Genomic DNA, 21,077 nt, shown 5'->3' on the forward strand with positions numbered 1-21,077 from the left:
GCCAGCAATACGGTAAATAATAAATTGACAACTGCAAATTGTGCTCGTAACTGTGAAACGGTTTCAACATCAAATGTCTATATAAATTGCACTTGATTGGCCTGATTCAGTTTGCCAGCCAATGGCATAAATTAAAATTGAGCTCAATCTGAATTCCAATTCGAGAACCAGTTAAAGCTCCAGTTCCAACTGCCATCTCTCATACGCACCGTACGTCCCAGCTCGTGTGTGTTTACCCATCTCGCCCTCTCTCACTCTCTTTCTCCATCTCTCTCTGTCTGTCTGATTGTTTGTACGGCTGCTGCCACTTTAGCATTATTATTTATACTTTTTCTTGTTATTTATTTAAAGTGTATCCGTATTTTTGTGTGCTGTTCGTTCGGGGTCGTTCGGATCGTTGTGCAAAATTGTCGCAGCAAATTATTTTATTTGTGAAACCATAAAATTTACATTCACATTTATTAGTTTTCCATTTTCATTACAAGCAACATGCCCGCTTGCAGTCCAACCGGAAGCTGTAGACATGTCTAAGCGGCTTTTCATGTCTTAAGTTGAGGCAAGCTGGCAGCCGGGCAAGTTTTCCTGTTTGCTTTAAGTTGTCCGGGCTCTAAGTTTGGCTACTTTGTGGCTCCTAACGACCTGCAGCTCACATGCGAGCGTATATTTTGGCAGCAAGGACGTTAAATGTGAATCAAATTGTGTCGTAAATGAAAATAAAGTTCCGATGGAAACGCTGCGTATGTAAAATGTTATCAAATGGCTTGTTGAAAATGTTAAGAACTATGATTTAAGGCAACTTCAATCGAATCAAAACAGGGCGGAGCCCTCAATTGCTTTAATAGTCTAACGAGGCTTCAATTTGAAGTAGCTGGCATTAAAGGGAACACTTAAGATCGGCTATCGCCGACAGTTAAATACCCTTCCAGACATGAGTTTTAGAAATTTTCAAATTGAAAACGCTTTATTCACAACCGATTATTTCTATGCGAGGCATTTGATAGTTGACAGGGGCTTGCAGATATGTGAAGAATATTGGATGAACAGAATATTTTTCCATAAGCAAAAACATATTTCTGATAAAGTAGAGAGATTTTGAGATTTTGCCCATTGTTCTATATAGTTGGTTTTAGACTTTTAGACTTGCAACATGGATCAATAAATTACATGTTAGATCAGTTTGTGATAGTTCGTTTATCCCGATCGTAAATTCCTTTTAAATACTTAACAAAAAGATGCACAAGTACCAGTTGGGGTGTCCATACGGCTGGCTTACTTGGGCAATGCAAATAAATTTGGCAATTAGTTCAATAAACAGCCAATTGCCATTAAGCCCACCCGCTTTGGGCCCTGCCCGCCGTTGCCGCCAGTTTCTAATAAAAGTTAATCAAAATGCATGGACAACGGCGAGGCTCAAAGCGGAGTTAAAAGCTCGTCGCATGGCGGCTTATACTAAACTGACCGATGCCGAGAAAGGACTCAACGGACGGCGCGTAACTAACTAATTAATATTAATGCGCAGCGAATGCTAATTACCAGCACTCACACACACGCTCACACACACACACACACATACACGCGTGAAAAACAAAAACAAAATGAAGGCAGCAAAGTATTTTGCACACAATCATATGAAACGTGCGCACAAGAAATGCTCAGCGCATGCATAAAATAACAACAACAAGGACGGAGCCAGGACGAGCCAGGACGATGCCGAAATTGAAAAAGTTTGAGCGCCGTCTGCATTGAAATGCACGCAAATTGAAATGAGCGGCCTCTCACTTCGCTGTGAAAGGGGGCATGGCCAGCCACGGAGCCGTCGACACGTGTTGGCCATTTCAAAATGTAAACGTTAGTGTGAGAGAGTCCATCACGGTATCCAGATTCCCGATTCCGCTTCCATATCCGCCGTTTGGCATCTCTGTAGGCGCTTATTTGCTTATTCATAAGCAAACATTAACTTAATTTCCATGCGAGAGTGTGTGTGTGTGTGTGTGCATCTGTGTGTGCGTGTGAGTGTGTGTATATATCTGTGTCTGTTTGTATTGCAAAAAGCATTCGCGAAATGTGATTATCAGCGGGAGAGAGGCACTGCCCAACGGGGATGCACAACTGCCAACAGCTGCTTAATAAAGCGACTTGCCCGCTATATATATATGTGAGTGTGTGTGTGTGTCTGTGTATGTGTGTGGGTGTATTTCCATTTAAAATACATAAAACAAATACAGGCAGCGCACAAACAACTTCATAAAAATATGTTTTGGTTAGCTGACGAAGTTGAATTTTGTGCTTTAAGTAATGTACCAATAAAAATGACAAAAATCTCAATGAAAGGATTCGGTTCAATAAATATTTGTATGGAAAGTTGCGAAAATAAAAAAGTTTTCAATTACATTGACATAAATACAGGATTTACCAGATTTGCCTGGACAAAATTTGTTTGTATTTTTGTATGTTAGACGTAGGTATATTTTATAGAAAATAAAAGAACTGTCGACTCCACGACACATGAAGGCCTACAAAAGAGTCTCGGATACCAGCCATCCAATATTAAGTCCGCATATTCAATCACAATATGATGAGATATTCTGGCTCCTTACATGGCTAAACACCAAATATATTTAAGTTCTGTAGTCATGGAGATATATTTGTAGACTGATGAAGCTCTGTAAAGTAACACCTGGCCTTCATTCCTTTCATTACCAGCAATGGAGGTGGTACAGGCAAAGTAAAAGCTGCTATAAAACATAAACAAGATTTCGGAAATGTGCAACTTTTCGATACCCTGTGATCAGAAGCTCAAGCCTCAATGAGAGCTATTTCGACTGAATTCTCAGAGAGTCAAGGATCCTTGATATGTTGCCCATTTTCATTTAACGCGTTACACTAATAAAGGGTTTGATATACCCTGTTAAAGCCATTCTTTCGGGAGTAGGGTATAACTAGTTACACAACATATCGCGTGCAGCAGCAGCAACAACAATGAAAACAACAGCAACAAATAGAAAGGCAACAGCAGCAATGCGTCAACGGGGCAAATAAACATAAACATCAACGGGAAATGGGGGGAAGCAGAATTTGCTGAGCAAACAGCGACGTCAGACGTAACTTTGTTTCTATATAAATTTATAAACGAAACACATGTGCGCCTCACTTGTGTGTCTGTGTGTGTGAGTGTGTGAGTGTGTGTGTGTGCAAGTATGTTTAAGGATAAAGCGCAAAGTTTACACTCACTCACACGCCGCGCTGCACATTGAGGCCATTTTGTTAATATTTAATATCAAATAAAGGCCGATGCGGCGCAAAATGGTGGTGAAAAAAACGCCGCCGGTCAACGGAATTGAAACTGAAACTGAAAATGTAAAATGGCAAATGGAAAATGGAAAATGTGAAATGTAAAATGGATAACCAACTGGGCACAAGCTGAGTTTGCGTTGAGTGAGTGAGTTTTGAATAAGAGCTGTCCGAGCTGACTCCAGGCCATAAACGAATCCATCAAAACTGACCGCAGCAGACAGACAGACGGTGCCCGGAAGCCAGAAGAGCAGAAGAGAGCAGCCTCCTCGGGCTCAGCTGGATGCTCACGTGCCGCATGAAAAATGGGCGGCACTTTCGAAAGGATAGTCTCTGAGTTGCGTGCGGGTGGAAACGTGCCTTAAACTCTGTCCATTTATTTGGCTTGTTCTGCTAGGTTAATACCCAATTACTGTGCAAATTACTTCAAGTTTTTCCAAAACTTTTCCCATGGACAACGCCATTTTTGGGGGCATGGCATGTGTGTGTGCCATTAAAGTTTTGCATGTGCCTCAAGCTGAGACGTGTCCACACACACACACACAGTCAGACAGACAGACAGACAACATTTAAAGCTTTTTAATAAACGTCATAATTTGCTTAAAGTTTTCACATAGCCAGGTGCAGAAAATTGCTGTCAGTTGATTTTCAAATTAGATGTCCGTGTGTGTGTTTGTGTTTGTTATGAGAGCTAAACAATTTTTCAATTATTCTAATAGTTCTTCGCATTTACCTACATTAATACTACACAAAATTTGTATATTCTGTGAGAATATGTTAAGTATTTGGCATAACCAATAAAATATACTTATACTTAATGTATATCGAAATTATAAAACATTCAACAGTTCTTGGCAAGTTTTGAACTCAAAATGAAATCGGCCACAATTATGTTGTAGCTAGATATTATATCAAAGACTTATATTTTCAATGAATATCAAATAACATAATATAAATACAAAAATATTTAACTTACTCTAAAAGAATAACATGTCAAAAATGTCTGAGCCAATGTCTTACTATTGTTAGTTTATTGAAAAGTAAATATGTTGACAGTTATTAAAAAAACTAATTCAATTATAAACGAGAAAGTAAAGGATATTTTGGCACGCCGAACATTTAATGCCCTTGCCGATCTGTGAGAATAGACAAGCTCCAAATTGTTGCCATATACTCCGATGTTGATGAAATGTATCATACATAATACCCTCCGCAAGGGTATAAAGATTCATTCGATACAATGGAAAATTAAAGTAACAAAGTTATTTATGAGAAACATTCACATGCAGTCAAAACCACGGCAAGCAACTGGTTAAAGCGACCGCAAATAACGAGTGCCTAAAAAGTCTTGCTTTATGCGCGTTTATCTGATAGATTCGCCTCAGTATGCTCCGGAGACTCACTGAAAAAGTATCTTTTGCATTGCACGTTTTAATTTGTTGTTAAACAAAAAATAGTGGCGCACATTCGGGACTGCCGAGCACAATATGGGACAGACGGGGGAGCGTGGCGGGAGGCAGACTGCAAACAGGGCCCTGGGGCAGCAGCTGAAACTAAAAATCAGAAGCGACTGCGCTGACATTCAATGGCAGCGAGCGGCAGGCGAAATGCAAAACAGCAGGACGAGATTACAGCCATTGCCCAAAGGAGCGCAGAAAACTTTTACTTTGACATGTCACACATACGCCCGCCAATACACACAAGCCCACACCCACTCACACACAGAGCAAATAAAAATAGTTGAGAGCAAAAGCCAAAGCCAGAGCCTCAGCTTGGCGCTTTTACTTTGACCGCCGCCGGGCACTCGAAATTCATGGAAAGGGGAATCCCAAAAGTCGCCCCCTTAGTCTATATTCACTTTATATGTGTGAGTGTGTGTGTGTGTGTCGGTTGTGTGTGTGTTCGAGTGTTGTTATTCGTTCGCTTTTTAGCTACAAAAAATAGCTGCATACGCGCAACTAAACACACTCAACACACACACACACACACACACACACTTAGCATTACGTGCGAGAAAGGGAGACAGAGACACATACAGAGTGAGAGAGAGAGAGAGAGATAGAAACGTGGCGGCATTCTACATGCTGCTCGCTGGCCCCCTCGCTTTTTTCTAAGCTACATAGTATTTTCCTTTAAAAGCAAAATTCCCTTCTAAAAATCAACATCAGTGCACACAACAAGGCTCCCGAGTAAAAGCTGTAAAAGCGCAATTTCCTTTTGGCTGTTGCGTCGATGTTCGTTTCTGCGAAATGCAGCCAAGCTGAGAATTCTCGAACTTTGAGCTGTCGCAAGACAATAAAAGAAATCCATTAAATCGAATAGTTGAACACACTCATTGCTAAGAGTCGATTAAGCTTGAGTCTTGAAAGTTAACTAAGGCTGGCATATCAAAGTTTTTGCAGTACATTATAATTGGTATTTCGATTCGTATCTGGGAATATCACGTATTATGAACCAAGTTTTACGTGGATTATACAACTTTGAATTCTTTTATGCTCTTGATCTGCATTATTTATATCTGAAATGCTTTGTGCAATCCAAAATTAACACCAAAGTTTCGTTGATTGGGTTAGCCAAAGCTTCGGACTTGAATTGTTAACTTGGCCCTTTAAAATTATTTTAATTAAACTTGATTCAATTTGTAATTTATAAGAAATCATTTTAATCTTTCTTTATTTAATTTAATTATTATTTTGCAGCCTACTTTACACGAAATATATTATTTTGTAATTTTCCGCTTACTTCCGATTTTCAAACACAGCCTACAGCCTGTTCAAGACAGAATTGGTTAAAACTATTCTTCGAATTGAGAAATTGAACTATGATAAACTTTGCATATATAAAGTGATATCTGCACCTAACTTGACAAAACGCCAGACTTCTATATAATGTAGCTCCCAGAGAAAACGCATATATAGATTTGTGAGCTGCTTAGTAGATAGAAACATTTTTTATTATGCTTATCCATTTTTGCATTTGTTAATCGTTTTTATGCTTCCTTCAACAAGAGTCGTACAAACAGAATCTTCAATGGCAACATTGAATAACTATTTCCGCATAACTCTCGTCAACGCATTTCGACAGGCAGCAGCCATAAATTGCTGCAGATAAAATTCGATCTGGGGAGTCATATGCATCAGATATGCCAAGCGCCTTGTCTAAACAGTCTCTGTCAACAGTTCATGAACCCCAAAGCTGCTGAAAGAACTTCATGATGGGCCATTATATCAGGCCAGTTGGTTTCTAACCGGCTCAGTTCAGTTAGCAAGCAAGTTATTTCTACACCCGCACTCGCACAACACACACACACACAAACGGGTAGGATCATATATTTGCACAATTTCCATTTTATTATTGCACATAACCCGAAATGCCATTTATTTTTTCAAGTGCTTGTTGAAGTTTTCCACGCTTGCTTTTGCCTGGGAGAAATATGTAAAAATAAGGAAAAAACAACAACAACAATGGCAAACACTAAAATTTATGGTCATTTGGGGAATTTTACGCTTTTTCAGCTTTGGGGCGCCGCATTAAATGCTTACATGTTGATTTAACAGCAAGCCTTGCAAACGAAACGAGCAACAAGGATTCGTTTCTCTGACTCCCCGGCTCCGCAACCTCCTTGGCCCGTTCCTTCTTGGCTGATTCTGTGTTGTTGCTCCTCCTCCGTTTTGTTCTCAACTTAAAATGCTACTTTGCATGCACTTTGGCCAGGCAGCTGTTTTGTTTTAGCGCCCTGTTTCGTAGGGTGCTGCAAATCTTTGTTTATTTGCAGCTAAAATGCAAGGATTTATTGTAATTTTATACACCCCGGCAAATGAAGGCGAAGGCACACTATTCTCGCCGGCTGCAGCCAAACAAATTGTTGGAAATTATGGGCCTCCGTCCGGCCAATTGCCAGGCGTTCATAAACATATGGCAAGCGAAGGTTTGCTTAAGGCTTGCGGCCATAAAGTAAACATCTTGAATGGCAACTGTTTCGCAACTGTTGTATGAGACTCGCATAGAAGGCACATGTACATATTTTACTCGTTTTAAGTTTTCATTTAAATGGAACATTATTTTTCTTTTTTTGAAACACAAAGGGGGAAAATTCAATTTATTAAAACGAACTATGGCCTCAACAATTCAATGAGAATCGCTGAGAAGGGCATTTCCCAGCCGGAGCTGACTTTAGCTGACTCAGGCGTAACTGTACCCGCTGCTTCCAGCTGTTTTTGGCAGTTTGCTGTCAGTGCAAACTGGCAACATATTTGACACGACGCTGATTTCATCCATGACCCCTTGGCATATACCCTGCTGCGGTAGGGTTGTCAACTTGCCATATGCAAATGAATTGCTTTATCAAATAAAGTAAAAGCAAAGTGTGTGCCCTGCACTGTGCAAGGGTAAAATGTGTTGGGCGTGAAGTGGGACAACTGTGCGTATGCGCAATTTTCACATTGTTTCAATATTACATATACATTAAACACTTTATCCAGGGTTGGGGGTAAAATTGGTGTGAGAACTCACAAACACACGCACACACACAGACACACTCGGCAAGCTGTCTTCTGCCTGCCGGGGTAGAAGGGGGCTGTGTCAGGTTTGGGTACGAGTTTGGGTTAGTTGCCTGAGGCCTTTGCAAGTATGCACAAGTAATGTGAGAAAATTAAATTTTTCGTTGTTCACGCAAATGTCTGTGGTGTGTATGCGTGTGCGTATGTGTGTGTGAGAGCTCCTATAGATTACTCAGACGCTTACAATTCTGTGCTACGTGCGTGACCAGCGTTTCCACTCGCCCACAGTTGCGCCGAGAAGAGGCGTCGAAAATAAAACTTAATTCCAACTGTGGAGCCCAAGCTGCTTAAATTTGTTCGCCTCTCTACGCTTAAAATTAAATTTTCTCATTTGTTGAGCTGCTGCCTCTTGTTGTTGCCAAGCACATTTTGTTAATTGAATTTGCATGCAAAGTGATTATCATTGAATTTGCCATTTGATTTATTTGAGCCTGATTTCCATGAGACTGACAAATGCACCAGCGTGAAATTGCGAAACATTCTCGGCACCGAGCTGTGGCGAAAATGCGTCGTGATAAGCATCGACTCACTAAATAAGCCCAAGGATGAGGCAGTTGCCTCACAGGTGGAAGCTAATTATAGATAATGTAACTAACTGTTTCTCCAATGATGTTTTCACAGTCATTGAAGCTACATTCTGAAATCAATTTTAAATGTACAGTAAAACAATTGATTTACTTAATTTTACTCTACACTTCTCTAAATTGAGATTATTAACAATTAAAGTAGCTTCAAGATTAAGAGCACAAGCTAAAATGACAATAAGATATATAAATAAATAGATCAATAATTTCAAATACCTTTGTGGCAACCTGGCATCACAGAAATTCATACATTTAAGTTTTGTTTCTTTGATGAATTAGCTTACAATAATTTTAAGTTTCACAACCTCAATAAAAGCATGTACTACGCATTCCAGCTCGAGTTCTCTATCCATCAGCAACCACTCGCTTAAATATTTTATTTTTTGTAAAGTTTTTTGCTTAAAGTTAATTTTTATTAAATTTTTTAATATATGGGAAATAAATGTTCTTGCTTATAAATATATTATATTATTTGTTAGAGTTTAGAAATCGCTTTAATTGTTGGAAAAACCTAAAAAATAAATTATCTTTTCAATTAGAGCCCCAATGTTTATTCAGTTCATTAAAATGTTATACAAAAAAACCACCTAGCAGAAATTCCATATGCACACAATCGAAACACAACACCCCACATATTTGACTTTTCAAAGACATAAAGGTGTGCATTACCTAGGTTATTAATAGGCCCACCGCCCATTTAGCGCCTCATTAAGCACTTTATGCATCATTTAAATTCAGTCAATAGTCGCAGGCTCAAAAATCTTGCAAATTTAAAATTTAAGCTCCGTGTGGGCTTATGTGTGTGAGCTAGAAAGCCGCAATCGCTAGAACTTCCGCCTAATTGTGCCGCAAGGCCAGCCAAAGGAAGCCTGCAACTGCTCAGGAAAACTGCCAATTAAAGAGCCGTGCCAAATGAGCGGGATATATGTGGTGAGGGGAAGGGAGAAGGGGAGAGAGGTCGCGAAAATATGGCCCTATTGACGTGAACTACGAAAAGCAGGCAAAATTGAATTTGGCAACATTCGTAAATTTTCTTAGACTGGTGTAGCGCACGGAAAGTGCGCAAATAAGTGAAATTGTAGCAGGAAAGAGAACGGAAATTCTAATGCGAATTTTATGGCAACACATAACGAAATTTGCAGCAGGACAGCAAAATGTTTTACATTGGCTGCCTTGGGAGCATAACTTAAATGCTGCACAATGTCAGGCCACTTGATATGCTTCTCTCAGACTACCCCGTCCGCCTCTGGCTCTCGGCTGGTTCTATGTATTCATGTACCGGAAATGTCTGGCATGCCTCATTGAAGCTCGTTAGCTGACTTATGCGGTGCTTGGAGCGAACTCATGTTGACAGCCCATGGCGGGCACTTTCAATTGAAATAAATCTTTACACAAAATTTGCCAATTTGTTGTCAGGCAGACACACACACACACACATAGACACTCACACGTATGTACACACATATCGCCCTCACATGACGCCACGCCCATTAGCCCATTACACACATCATGCACGACACGCCCATTGCCCCGGCGATATCCTTGTTGCCATTGTCAATACTTGAGCCTTTTTACAGCTCATTCTCAGCGTTTGTTTGCCTCAATTCTCGATTTGCTTTCATTTCGCCCTCCCCTCTCTCCATCTCTCTCGCTCACTCTCTCTCTCGCTCTCGCTCTCTCTCTCTCTCTGCTTTCTTCGCCAATGCACAAGTGCTTTTCTCAAGTGCAGATTAGCAAGACTTTACAGCTAATGTTGGTCCTTGCCTCTCACACTACAGACTACTCGCAATATTGCCCTGGGCTGTAAAAGAGTTTAAGTGTCGTCCTTAAAAGGCCCAAAAAAGCAACTTGAAGCCGAAGAGTTTATGGATAGTTGCGCAAATGATGTGTAGTTTTGTGCGAGAACATGTAAGCAATTGTCTCAGAAAATAATATCGCAAACTTTCTACTTAGGCAGGCTACATTTAAATTTAATCATTTTTTCAGCTTACAAATATAAATTTAAATGGCGCCCAAATAAGTAGGCAACACAATTTTTATTTGCCACATTTTGCTGCTGTGTGACGCACAAACTTTTTCATTTATGGTAATTTCTTAATTTCCATACAGCCAGCTCGTCCCTCTCCCCCTCCATTTAGACCCTCCCCTTGACGGTAGGGTGTTCATGGCGTCACGTGCGACAATGTAAAAATTAGGCTAATGCGAGTCTTTGTCGGCAGTCAAAAGGCTGGCAAAAAGTTGCCGTGCAAAGTAAAACGAAATCATTTGCACCTTTAAAAAGGCATTAAAATGCGACTAGGACTGCAGAGAAGCAATCAACGCTATATCCACACAGAAACTTCTGTGGGACCCGTGAGCCAAACAAATTAGAGCACGCACGAATGCATTGGCCACAAAAATGATTTGATGAAGCCTAGAACCAGAACCACAGAACCCATACAGAACACAAGAGAATGAAGCGAACGAAAGGCCAGGTAACTGCCACGCACGTCGTCAAGTGAAACTTTGCTGGGGGGAGGGGCCCGACTCCGGGGCGTGTCCAAGGCGGAATAATAATAATTGAGTAGCTAGCAAGAGGAAAGTACCCAGAAAGTTTCTGGTCATGTGAATGCCTACTAGAAATGCAAAATAAGAGCCTAAAGTGAGCACTGGAAGCTATTACTCCCAGATGGAGACACTACGGGGCGTATACGCAATTTAAGCCGCTTAAAGCCACCCGCCAGAAGCAGCTGCAGCAAAAGTAGCAGAAATATGAACCGAAACGAAACGAAACGAAATCTGTCGCTCGAGTTGAGTTTTGGGACTTGGCAACTCCAGCCGCTAAGCTGTACGCACATGAAATATCCAACGGATGTAACGAGACGCCAACGCAAAAAGTCCTTAAGCACGCAAAAAACATTTCACACGCCCGTCTCATCTCGTCCCGACTTCGACCTCAGTTTCAGCATCAGCTTCAGCTTCGGCCTGAACCAGCACTTAAGAGCGTCGATGTCATGATGATGATAATGATGATGCCGGGGCGACCAAGGAGTCAAGTGTCGGCTGAGCAGCACGCGTGGCTCAAAGTAACTGAAGTAGTGCAAATACCGCGACCGAAGCGAACTCCGGCGGCAAAAAGTGTTGAAGGGCCGCCCGCCCCCCTTCACATAGACATGAAGTTAAGTGGCGTAAAGCGTGTACTTAATCGCTTAAAGCATTACAATTTGAAATTGAATATCATAAAGGATATTCAAAGAGCGCGAAATAAAAACAAACTAACTAAAAAAAAACTAACCAGCAAATAGTTGTAAAATGTTTAGCAAAGCGGAAGGCAAGAAGACGCCATTTACCAACGCCATATTGAGTCGAAAGCGGGCTGGCTACACGTCATTTCCGGCACTCTCTGCTTTTGTTTGAAATAGTTGAGCGTCTATCGAGTTGAAGCAGTCTCTCGCAAAATGTAAACGCTTCAAGTGGAATGCAACTTATTTAAGATATGCAAATTCAACATGGCTCAGACGGAATAACATCGAGAAATTCTGTAGTTCCATTAAATGGCACTTAATTGGGTCGGCCATGCTAAAAGTTAAGGCCATAAAGTTTGATTGGTGCCACAAAAAGTTGCCATCAAGTTTGCTCAGTAATTATGTTTGGTTTTTATTTTGTATAGATTTGCGCCTTTAAAACGGGGATTTTAGCCGAACCTGTTTAAGCCTTAATTCGTGTTTTTCATTGACCCTGAAGCGAACCATTAAAAAGATTAGTTGAAACAAGTAGAAAGAATAACATTTGCACGTTGACCTAAACTAATCCCTAAAAATGGGCATAGGAAAGAAATATGAAGCAAACTAATTTCAATAAAATAAAATATGGAATTTCAATCAATAAACTAAAAAAATCAGTTGCGCAAGCAAAATACGCAAAAAAATAATTATTTCACACTTGCCTTTAATTGAATTAAGAGCCGGGCATTAAAACTTGACCCAACAAAATATTTTAATATTATATTTTTGAGGTTTTTATACCAAAACTAAAACAATTCGAATTTATTTGCCACATTTATTGTATCTGTTTTTCTTGTTTATTTGCGTTCTTGTTCATAAAGTTATAAATTGCAATTTGTTTGGCATTTGTTTTGCAATTAAAATTCAGCCCAGTTTGCTTTTTCGCTGCGGGGGAAGGAAGGAATTAAAACCGGTCGCTTTTTAGAGAGCACTTCAAAATGTTGCCCCAATGCCATTAAAAATGAATGACATTTTGACAATTGATGGCCGCGCCCCGGCCAAGGAATCGATAACATAAAATATGCATTACCCAGTACACAGCAGAGAAAGCAGATTGAAAGAATTGATGTGCAAAGGGAACGGGTGGAGATAGGTGGGGAGAGGGGGATGCCATGAGATCTGATGTGGGAAATGCGTTGCAGGGACAGCTGCCAATTTGCAATTTGCTTTTATCATCTTAATTTGATTTGAATCGTATTTCAAATGTTCGTATGTTCACATTTGAAGCTTGCGTAAATTAGCAGAGATATCAATTATTTATTTTGTAATTATTTGATGTACCTAATTGAAGTCCAACAACTAAATGTTCTCCTCAGCAGAACAACCAAACATAAATGTGCATGATTCAATTCCCAAATAAATGAGATGAAAAGCATCGAATGCGCCCAAACACCCCCTCGAACTTGCTAGTGCCCAGTTAATGAATCCAGCCTCGTCGGCTTGTTAATTTGCCATTATGCAGCTATCGATGGCAAAATAATATCAACCCTACATCGAATGCGAGTATGAACGGCTGTACGTATGCTAGAAAGGGTCTGATTAACTATTTGTTCTGTTAGGTATAAGGATATGTTCAGAACAACTAGGAGCCCGGCGCGCATCCCAGGCAACTGTATAAATACGATATTGTCTTGGCCAAATTACAAAAAATATGTGAAGATATCTTTAGAAGAATATGATGTAGTATCTGCCTGAAGTAAGCGAGAATGCCAAAAGCAAGAATATTTCACCAATGTAATAAAAAATTATTACAATTGTCGAACATTTTTAAGCTACCAACTTTAGCAGAGAAATATATTTTGTTGGCAAGCACTCGTTGAGAATTCATTTAATCCGATCTAATGTGAAAAATCTTGTCATTCTGATATTCCAAAAAAAAAATTCAAAACCTTATTCAAAATGTTGCCAACTTTAATGTGTCTTTTATTGCTGTTTGAAGCGGCTCGCGGTTTCATGATCACGGTCGATGCCCATGAGACGGTCTGTTTCTTTGACCGCGCACACGAGAAGGACAAGATCACAGTCAACTTTGAGGTAATGGAGGGTGGCTTCAAGGATATTGCCGTAGAGATTTTAGCACCCAACAATGACAGATTGTACCATGCGGAAGCGGAAACCAATGGCAGATATACCTTTGCGGCCATCAAGGATGGGCAGTACACGCTCTGCTTCGACAACACACAGTCCTCACTGACACCCAAGATCCTGATGTTCCATTTCATAGTCGTCAAGGATCTCAACTACTACATCGATCCCCACAAGCGCGCCGACGACGTGATCGAGCAGTCGGTCCTGCAGGAGAACGTCAACGCACTCTCCAGCCAGTTGATGGCCATCAAGCATGAGCAGGAGTACATGCATGTGCGCTATAAAGGACATTTGGAGATCAGCGACAATGTTCATTTTCGCATTATAGCCTGGTCCATCTTTGGACCCTCGCTGCTGCTGGCCATGACCATCTTGGAGATTTACTATCTGAAGCGTTTCTTTGAGGTTAAGCGTGTTGTTTAATTGTGCGTAAATAAATAATTGTCCTTTTACTCAGACAAAGCAAATAACTCGATTTACTCCTGTTGATAACAAGACTTGCTGCTAGTTGAAAAATCTTTTAAATGCATATATTTGAAATATGCTTAACATCAGCATAGATTTATTTCACTCTTATTAAGTCTGTGCTCAAATGTGACCCAAGCTTAACTTAATTTAACTGGATAGCAATAGTTGACGTGGTCTGCTTACACTATAGAGCCCGGACATTGTTTAAGCCTATCTGATATTTCAAATTAAGTTCTTAATTTGCCATTTTATTGGCAACAACTTTCCGACAAGTCAATTGACTTGGCCCATATTAAACTCATCATTGAACCATATATTCTTTCCCCCCTCTCTCATCACTCTCTCTTCTCCCACTATGTTAATCTTTGAGCCACAATTTGTTGCACATTTCATGCTTCACAGGCCATAAAACTTTCAAGCGACACCACACACACTTATACACATACAAATATTTCACACAAGCTTGGAGACATTCATGCATATGAGGAACAGGATAAAGTATCTACAACTTGGCGCTCAAGTATCCATAAAGTTCGCTTCACCTATAAACTGTGCCCACATTGGATTAGCACAAATTTATGGCCCCTACCGAGGACAATAACAACACGAGTAGCAGCAACAAACTTATCATATTCATACACAAGTTTCTTTCTTTTTTGTGGTATTGTCTCTAAGACCAGAGAACAAGCAGGGATATAGACAGGGGGTGGGAGGGAAACGCTGGAAAATAGATGGAAACAAAAGTTTTTGCCTCTTATTTACGACAATGTCGCGTCAAGTTTTTTGTTTCGCCATATAAGGCAGTAAGTTTTTTTGGAGTTTCTTTCTTACTTTTGTTGCATAATAAAATGAAGCATGCTGCCGGATTGGCAGCACTCGAGTCGCGGCCATAGAGTCAGCTCCTTGTGCTCAGTGCAAAGATGAACAGCTAAGCAGCTGCAAGTTTGCCAGGCACACAAAAAGGCCACGAGCCAGGACACAATATTGCTCCCTAGCGTCGAATGAAAGCAAAAGTTCACGAATCCAGTTGCGGCCTGGCTAACAAGTGGCAATCCACGGCAAGCCAGGCGACTATCTCCATGCGCCAGCTTCCAGTCGCCAGCTCAGCGCATAAAGTCCACTAGACAAAAGACGGGCACAGGACCTCACGCAGTTTGGCAGGACACTCGCGGCGCCTGCAGCTACAGCAGCGAGGTGTCACTTCAATCACGAACTTAACAATTTGATGCCGCTACATTCGCATATTCTTAAACACAAATTGTTAAAGAATGTTGCGAAAATAGTCGTGGAAGAAAAACTATTAGGCAAAACAAAGGACGTTCGAAGCCAGTTAGCTAGAGACTTGATAACTAAATAACAGTTGTACTCGCACTCCAAAAGAAAACTCTAAAACAGGTTTTCATTGGATAATTGTCAACTTTATAGATGCTTTAGTTTTCTGGCTTACTTGACTTGACCTGACTGCCCTTGCCTAATTCCCTTGATGATATCACTTTCGACATCGTCATCGTTGCGATTATCTAATGCTATGCAATTTGCTTGGCCTGACCTTAATTATGTTCTACATCCTTCAACGCTGTTCGCCTAATTGCATCGCTTGCTGTGCCCGTGCCACGGGCTCCCTTCCAATGCGCAGCCATTCAATTTTCTATTATGTCAGCGAGTTGGAAGCAATGCAATGTTAATAAAACATTCCGCATACACACACACACACACAGTTAATATCAAAGGCAAACTCAAGATGTCAGCGGCAGTTCGGAGCTGCCCTGGCAACGACAAACAGCGACAAGCGGCAACAGCGCGTATACGCAACGTGGTGCACTTTTGTGCTGGCATCTTTTTGCCTATTTACCCACCACACACACACACACACACACACACAGCACACAACAATGGCCAATATAGCCAAACATGTGTGCGTTGCGATGGGGAGCCACTGTTATTTGACATTTATTTGCCATTTCCCCCAACCACAATGGGGCGAGGCAAGAGGCCAACGCTGCGACATTGTGATGCTGCCCGCCGGCAACAGGAATAAAATAACAAGAAGAAGAAGAAGTGCTTACCTCTCTTCTGCGGCGTCTGCATGGATGAGGGCGACGGCGTCGACTGCGTCTCGGCCAGCAGCTGCAGCAGCAGCAACAGCAGCAGCAGCAACGACGGCGCCCACAATCCAAATCCGCAGCTGTAAGCTGCTCCGGCTCTGGCTCCGGCACCGGCTCTATTGTTCTGCCTCATCGGCCTGGTGACTGTTGATCCTGTGGCTCGTCTGTGAATCAGATGCGAACTGTGATTCGCTTGTTGATTCGGTTTCTGTTTCGGTTTCTGTTGCTGCTTTTGATTCCACGCGCGTTTGCTGTGGCTCATTTCGCACTTTCTCACGACACTTTTTACACTTCTCTTTCCTTTTTTTATTCCAGCTATGATAATTTATTTATTTATTTTTTTCACTCTCTCTCCCTCTCTCTCTCTCACGTTATCTCACTCTCTCTCTCTTGGTCAGTCAATTCATTTATTGTTTCATTGTTAATATTTATTCAAATTTATTTGTGTAATAAAATGCCATGGATATTGCTAAATATATATAGTATGTACAGAAAAAGAGAATGCATTGTAATAAATATGAAATATGCAAATGGTTTATTCAATAATCCCCCGCGTTATTTGTTATGCAACATTTGTTATTAATTTAGCAGCAATTAATAATGTAACTGGCTAAAGTTCAACTATAACATGCCTTGTCACCCAACTCACAATGCTACAATTAAAGCTGACATTTGGGGAGAGTTAAATTAAATCTCTAAATGGAGTTCTCAGCTTAAAGACTTGCAAAAAATGTGATTCATGCCAGAAAGTTGCCTTTAAAAAACATTTAGACCTTGTCACAACGAACAAAAAAGCCACAAAAAAATGGCTGTCACATATTTCTTGGACATTGGTTTAGCTGGATTCGTTGGTCTGTCCGTCTGCCTGGCTGGCTGGTTGGTTGACCTCCAGGCACACTAATTGCTGCAATTTTTCAGGCTCTGGAGCGCAACGTTTCGTTGCCCGGTGTTACACATTTTTGGGCTCGCTTTTGGAGTTGCATTTTTTTGCTGCTTTCTGTTTATTTTGCTTTTTTATGGAAATGCAGTTCGGAAAATATCAAGAAGCGGCCAAAAGTCCTTGACATGTCGGCGCTCTAATGAACAACGATGCGGCGGGCTCAAGTTCCGGCCGTAGGCAGCTGAGAAATGGCTGTCATTTTTTTATGCCGCTCCTGCGACTCAAGAGAGCCACTCAAGAAGGTCGACAGATGGTCCGCAATGAAATGGTTTATTTTATATAACACACAAGTGGATTTATTTACAGCATCTACCAAAAATGTGAACAGACACTTATTCAAATCTAAAGAATATCCCAAGGCCAAGTTAATTAATTGTAAATAACGGCTAAGTACCCAATTAGAGAAGCGTCCTGTTCCAGCAAATGTCAATATCGTTGGATGTACTTATTTAAAAAAAATCCCATTGAGTCAGTTTTCCATTCTAGAAACACGCTTCCCTCCAACCCCACTCATATCAACGATAGCAATTAATAGCTCATACTACTTTAGTATAAATATATGCTTAAATAGCATAAGTTAGAAAGCTGCTCGACTATAAAATCCCCTGTACTTCTCAGTCAATATAATGTTTTGGTGTCTAGCACCAGGCCTTGAATTCTTTAATTCATAAAATATCGCCCAAATGTTAAGGGCGCAAATATGGCATTCAAATCACAAGTCTTTTGCTCTAAGGTTTGTTTTCTTTTTTTCATTTTTATGCAGATTTGGGCAGGTATCTAATAAGTGATATATTTCTTACATACATACCAAACGTATTATATCTAGCTCTTAAAGTTCTTGAATTATGCTTAACAGAACAAGGCAAAAAATCGAATTCTATCGATATTTAAAAAATGGGACACGATATCGATAGAAAGTGATATTGCGGCTGGCCAAATGTATACTTAATATTCAAGGTCTGTAGCTCTTGTTCCTCATATTTCCGAGATCGACGAGTTCATGCAGACGGACAGACAGCCGGAATGAATGGGAATATGCTCGTCCTGATCAAGAACATACATACTTAATGGGGTAAAACTTGCCGCCTTTTGCCTGGTACATACACTCGCACAAAACCAATATGCCCATTTTGACACATTTGCATGGTGTAAAACTAAAATATCGAGGCAAAGATTTATTAATATCTCTTCAAAGAGCATTTCTAAATATATATATGGCATATTTTTCTTTTGTATTTTTATGACTAGAATTTGAATCACACATAAAACTAAATTAAACAAAAAAAATACTCCGTTTTAATTTGAACTTTGTCCATTTCAATCACAAATATTTTTATGCTTTTTAATAGTTTCAATAAAGTTCAAACATTTTACACTGTATATAGTTGTCATCTAACAAAGGGAATTTAGTTTCAGTTTTTTTCCGAATTTGTTTACTTTTTCGTCACATCCCAATCCTTTTTATCTGAAACCCGACTGGACTGTTAACAGCCTTAACTACTGATCAAATAGTCCATCTAAATGTATGTTCTATTAATCTTGCTGCCAGATTTACACAAACAGGTTGGCCTGTGCCTGGTCGAAAGTAGACCAAGAAATAGGATTCAAAGCCGGCTGCTCAATATTTCAAAAGAGCCAGACTCTTGTTGGGGCCCAAGGCAAAGAGACCCTCGAAATGCGGCGACAGCAAAAGGGACCCGAAAGCGCCACGTGGAACGTGGAGGCGACAGTAAAAATCAGGGCGGGTGTGCATATGGCAAAGGCAACAACATAAAACAAATCCAGTCGAGTGAAACCCAAATCGGGAGTGCGGGCGGATTTCCTGTTGGCGATTGATGGACGAGGCACGTACGCGCTCGTTTATTTTTAGTTGGCAGGGACCAGCACGAGTCCCGATAAGAGCCCTTCAGTTCCGGCTTGCTTTATACCATATTATTATTATTCAATTTAATATTTAAGATTGCGAGCCAAATTATTACACAATGCGAAGACAATGGCGTCTTACACGACGGCAACCAGGTGCGGAGTAGAGGACAATGTTGTCCCGCCGCCGTTTGCACAAGAACTGAGCGCGCGTCGCGACCTGCACGAAGCTCCAACAACTACGAGGGCCACTCAGCTGGCTTTGTGATAAGCGTAAATGGCAAACACGACGACCTTAAGCTTTGGCTTGCCACGGCAAACTGACATCGACAGCGACATCGACATCGAAAGCTATCACAGCCGTAGCCATAGCCGTAGCCGTAGCTGTAGTTGTAGCTGTAACTGTAAATGAAAGTGAAGTTTCGCACTGCGCTGAGCGAAACGGTTCAGGTTATCTGAGAGCGTGAAAGCTCTGCCAGAGCGCGAGAGAAAACTTGCCGCTCTTCGACTCTGGCCCAATCATATGGCGTTTGTTTACGTGCCAACAGCTGTTCCCCATTGCTGGCAGCACGTGCTCTACGCAGTTGGCTTCGCATAGATTAGACAGGTCAAAACAATCCTTTTTTGTTGTCTCAATATAAAGGATTGCACTCACTGGCAAAGGGGCTGGAGGAGGGAACAAGTGTACACATGCTCATGCTAACAACAAAGCTCGCGAGGGCGATTGTGTCGCATGAACAATACGATTTGGGCATATTTTTAATTTGAATATTTTCTCTTAACTGTTCTTTACAACAACAAAAATAAGTGAGCATGTTGCAGTCGGGTGCGACCGACTGCGAACAACTCGTTACAGCATTACAGGGTATTCTATGCGGAGTCTTATTTTCCTCGTAATAAATCTTTTATCCTCAACTGTTAAGCTAGTATGTAGTCTTAGTCCTTAGCACAAGTTTGTTTTCATTTGAGTACCTTACCTGGCTTGTGTTGGGATGAAGTATGTTGCGTCGAGATTGGAGTAAAGAAGAAAAATCTATTATCAATTTTAAAGGAGATGGGGATAAATTCATTTTTACATACGATAAACACCCAAAGAACCTCTTAGAGCTAAACCGTTTGAAGCTTTGAACGTAGACTAAGAAAACTTAAGAGTATTTTGCGACAGCTCGGAGCTAGGTACAGAGCATTTGCTAGTCGGATACCCGCTCTTGTTATTCCCTTTTGTTAAGACCTCTTGAAAAGGATGACTCGCCCTTTGGTTAGTCGCAACCCATACCGAGAATTCAGATGAAAACAAAATACCACAGCAAGTGCAATTATTGTAAACTCCACGACGCGTCGTGGCACTCGGTGACCTGCAGACGACCTCTGCATGCCAATTAGACGGGCAATTTGCAGACGCTTCACTCGATTCGCTGCGCAAACGTTAAAAGTTAAAGGCGACTTTTTGGGGGTCTTGCCTTTAAAATGCTGGCCAAGTTGGCTTTTATCACCACCGCTATCAGCCTCCCCCCCCCCCCCCTACCACCACCCGCTTCCGCTGCCGCTGCCGCTCCCTCAAATGCTGCTTATTTTCTCATTTCCCGTCTTCGAGGGCAACTTGTGAGCGCAGGTGTCAAAAACAGCGCCGAATGGTGCCGCCAAATGTTTTTTTTTTATGTTTTGACACCGTGCGCCAGGTGAAGACCGCCCGCCCGCCCACTCACCCATCCACCCAACAATCCACCCACCTCCTGGAACTGCTGTTTGAACTGACACTTACAACTTTTCCCTGTCGCTGGTGACATTTTTATACATCATCTGTTTCTTTACCTGTTTCTGTCATTTTGCCGTCCTCTAAGTTGTTGTCTTACTCGTTTTCCGCCGGCCTTTATTTAATTTTCCTTTGTCTTTCGAAGAGTCACGTGAATTTGCGC

At 41.1% G+C, this 21,077-nt stretch overlaps 1 protein-coding gene across 1 annotated transcript; it reads left to right on the forward strand.

The window, feature by feature from the left end:
- The first annotated feature begins 13,530 nt into the window (after nt 1–13,530).
- LOC115760269 (transmembrane emp24 domain-containing protein 2) lies at nt 13,531–14,252 on the forward strand. Its single transcript, XM_030701543.1, has one exon. It carries the CDS (start codon nt 13,597–13,599, stop codon nt 14,206–14,208), a length of 612 nt encoding a protein of 203 aa, XP_030557403.1. The 5' UTR covers nt 13,531–13,596; the 3' UTR covers nt 14,209–14,252.
- Nucleotides 14,253–21,077: the final 6,825 nt, after the last annotated feature.

The sequence above is a fragment of the Drosophila novamexicana genome, unplaced genomic scaffold (genome assembly GCF_003285875.2).
Source record: "Drosophila novamexicana strain 15010-1031.04,08,12 unplaced genomic scaffold, DnovRS2.1 tig00000008-arrow-pilon, whole genome shotgun sequence".
Lineage (NCBI taxonomy): Eukaryota > Metazoa > Arthropoda > Insecta > Diptera > Drosophilidae > Drosophila > Drosophila novamexicana.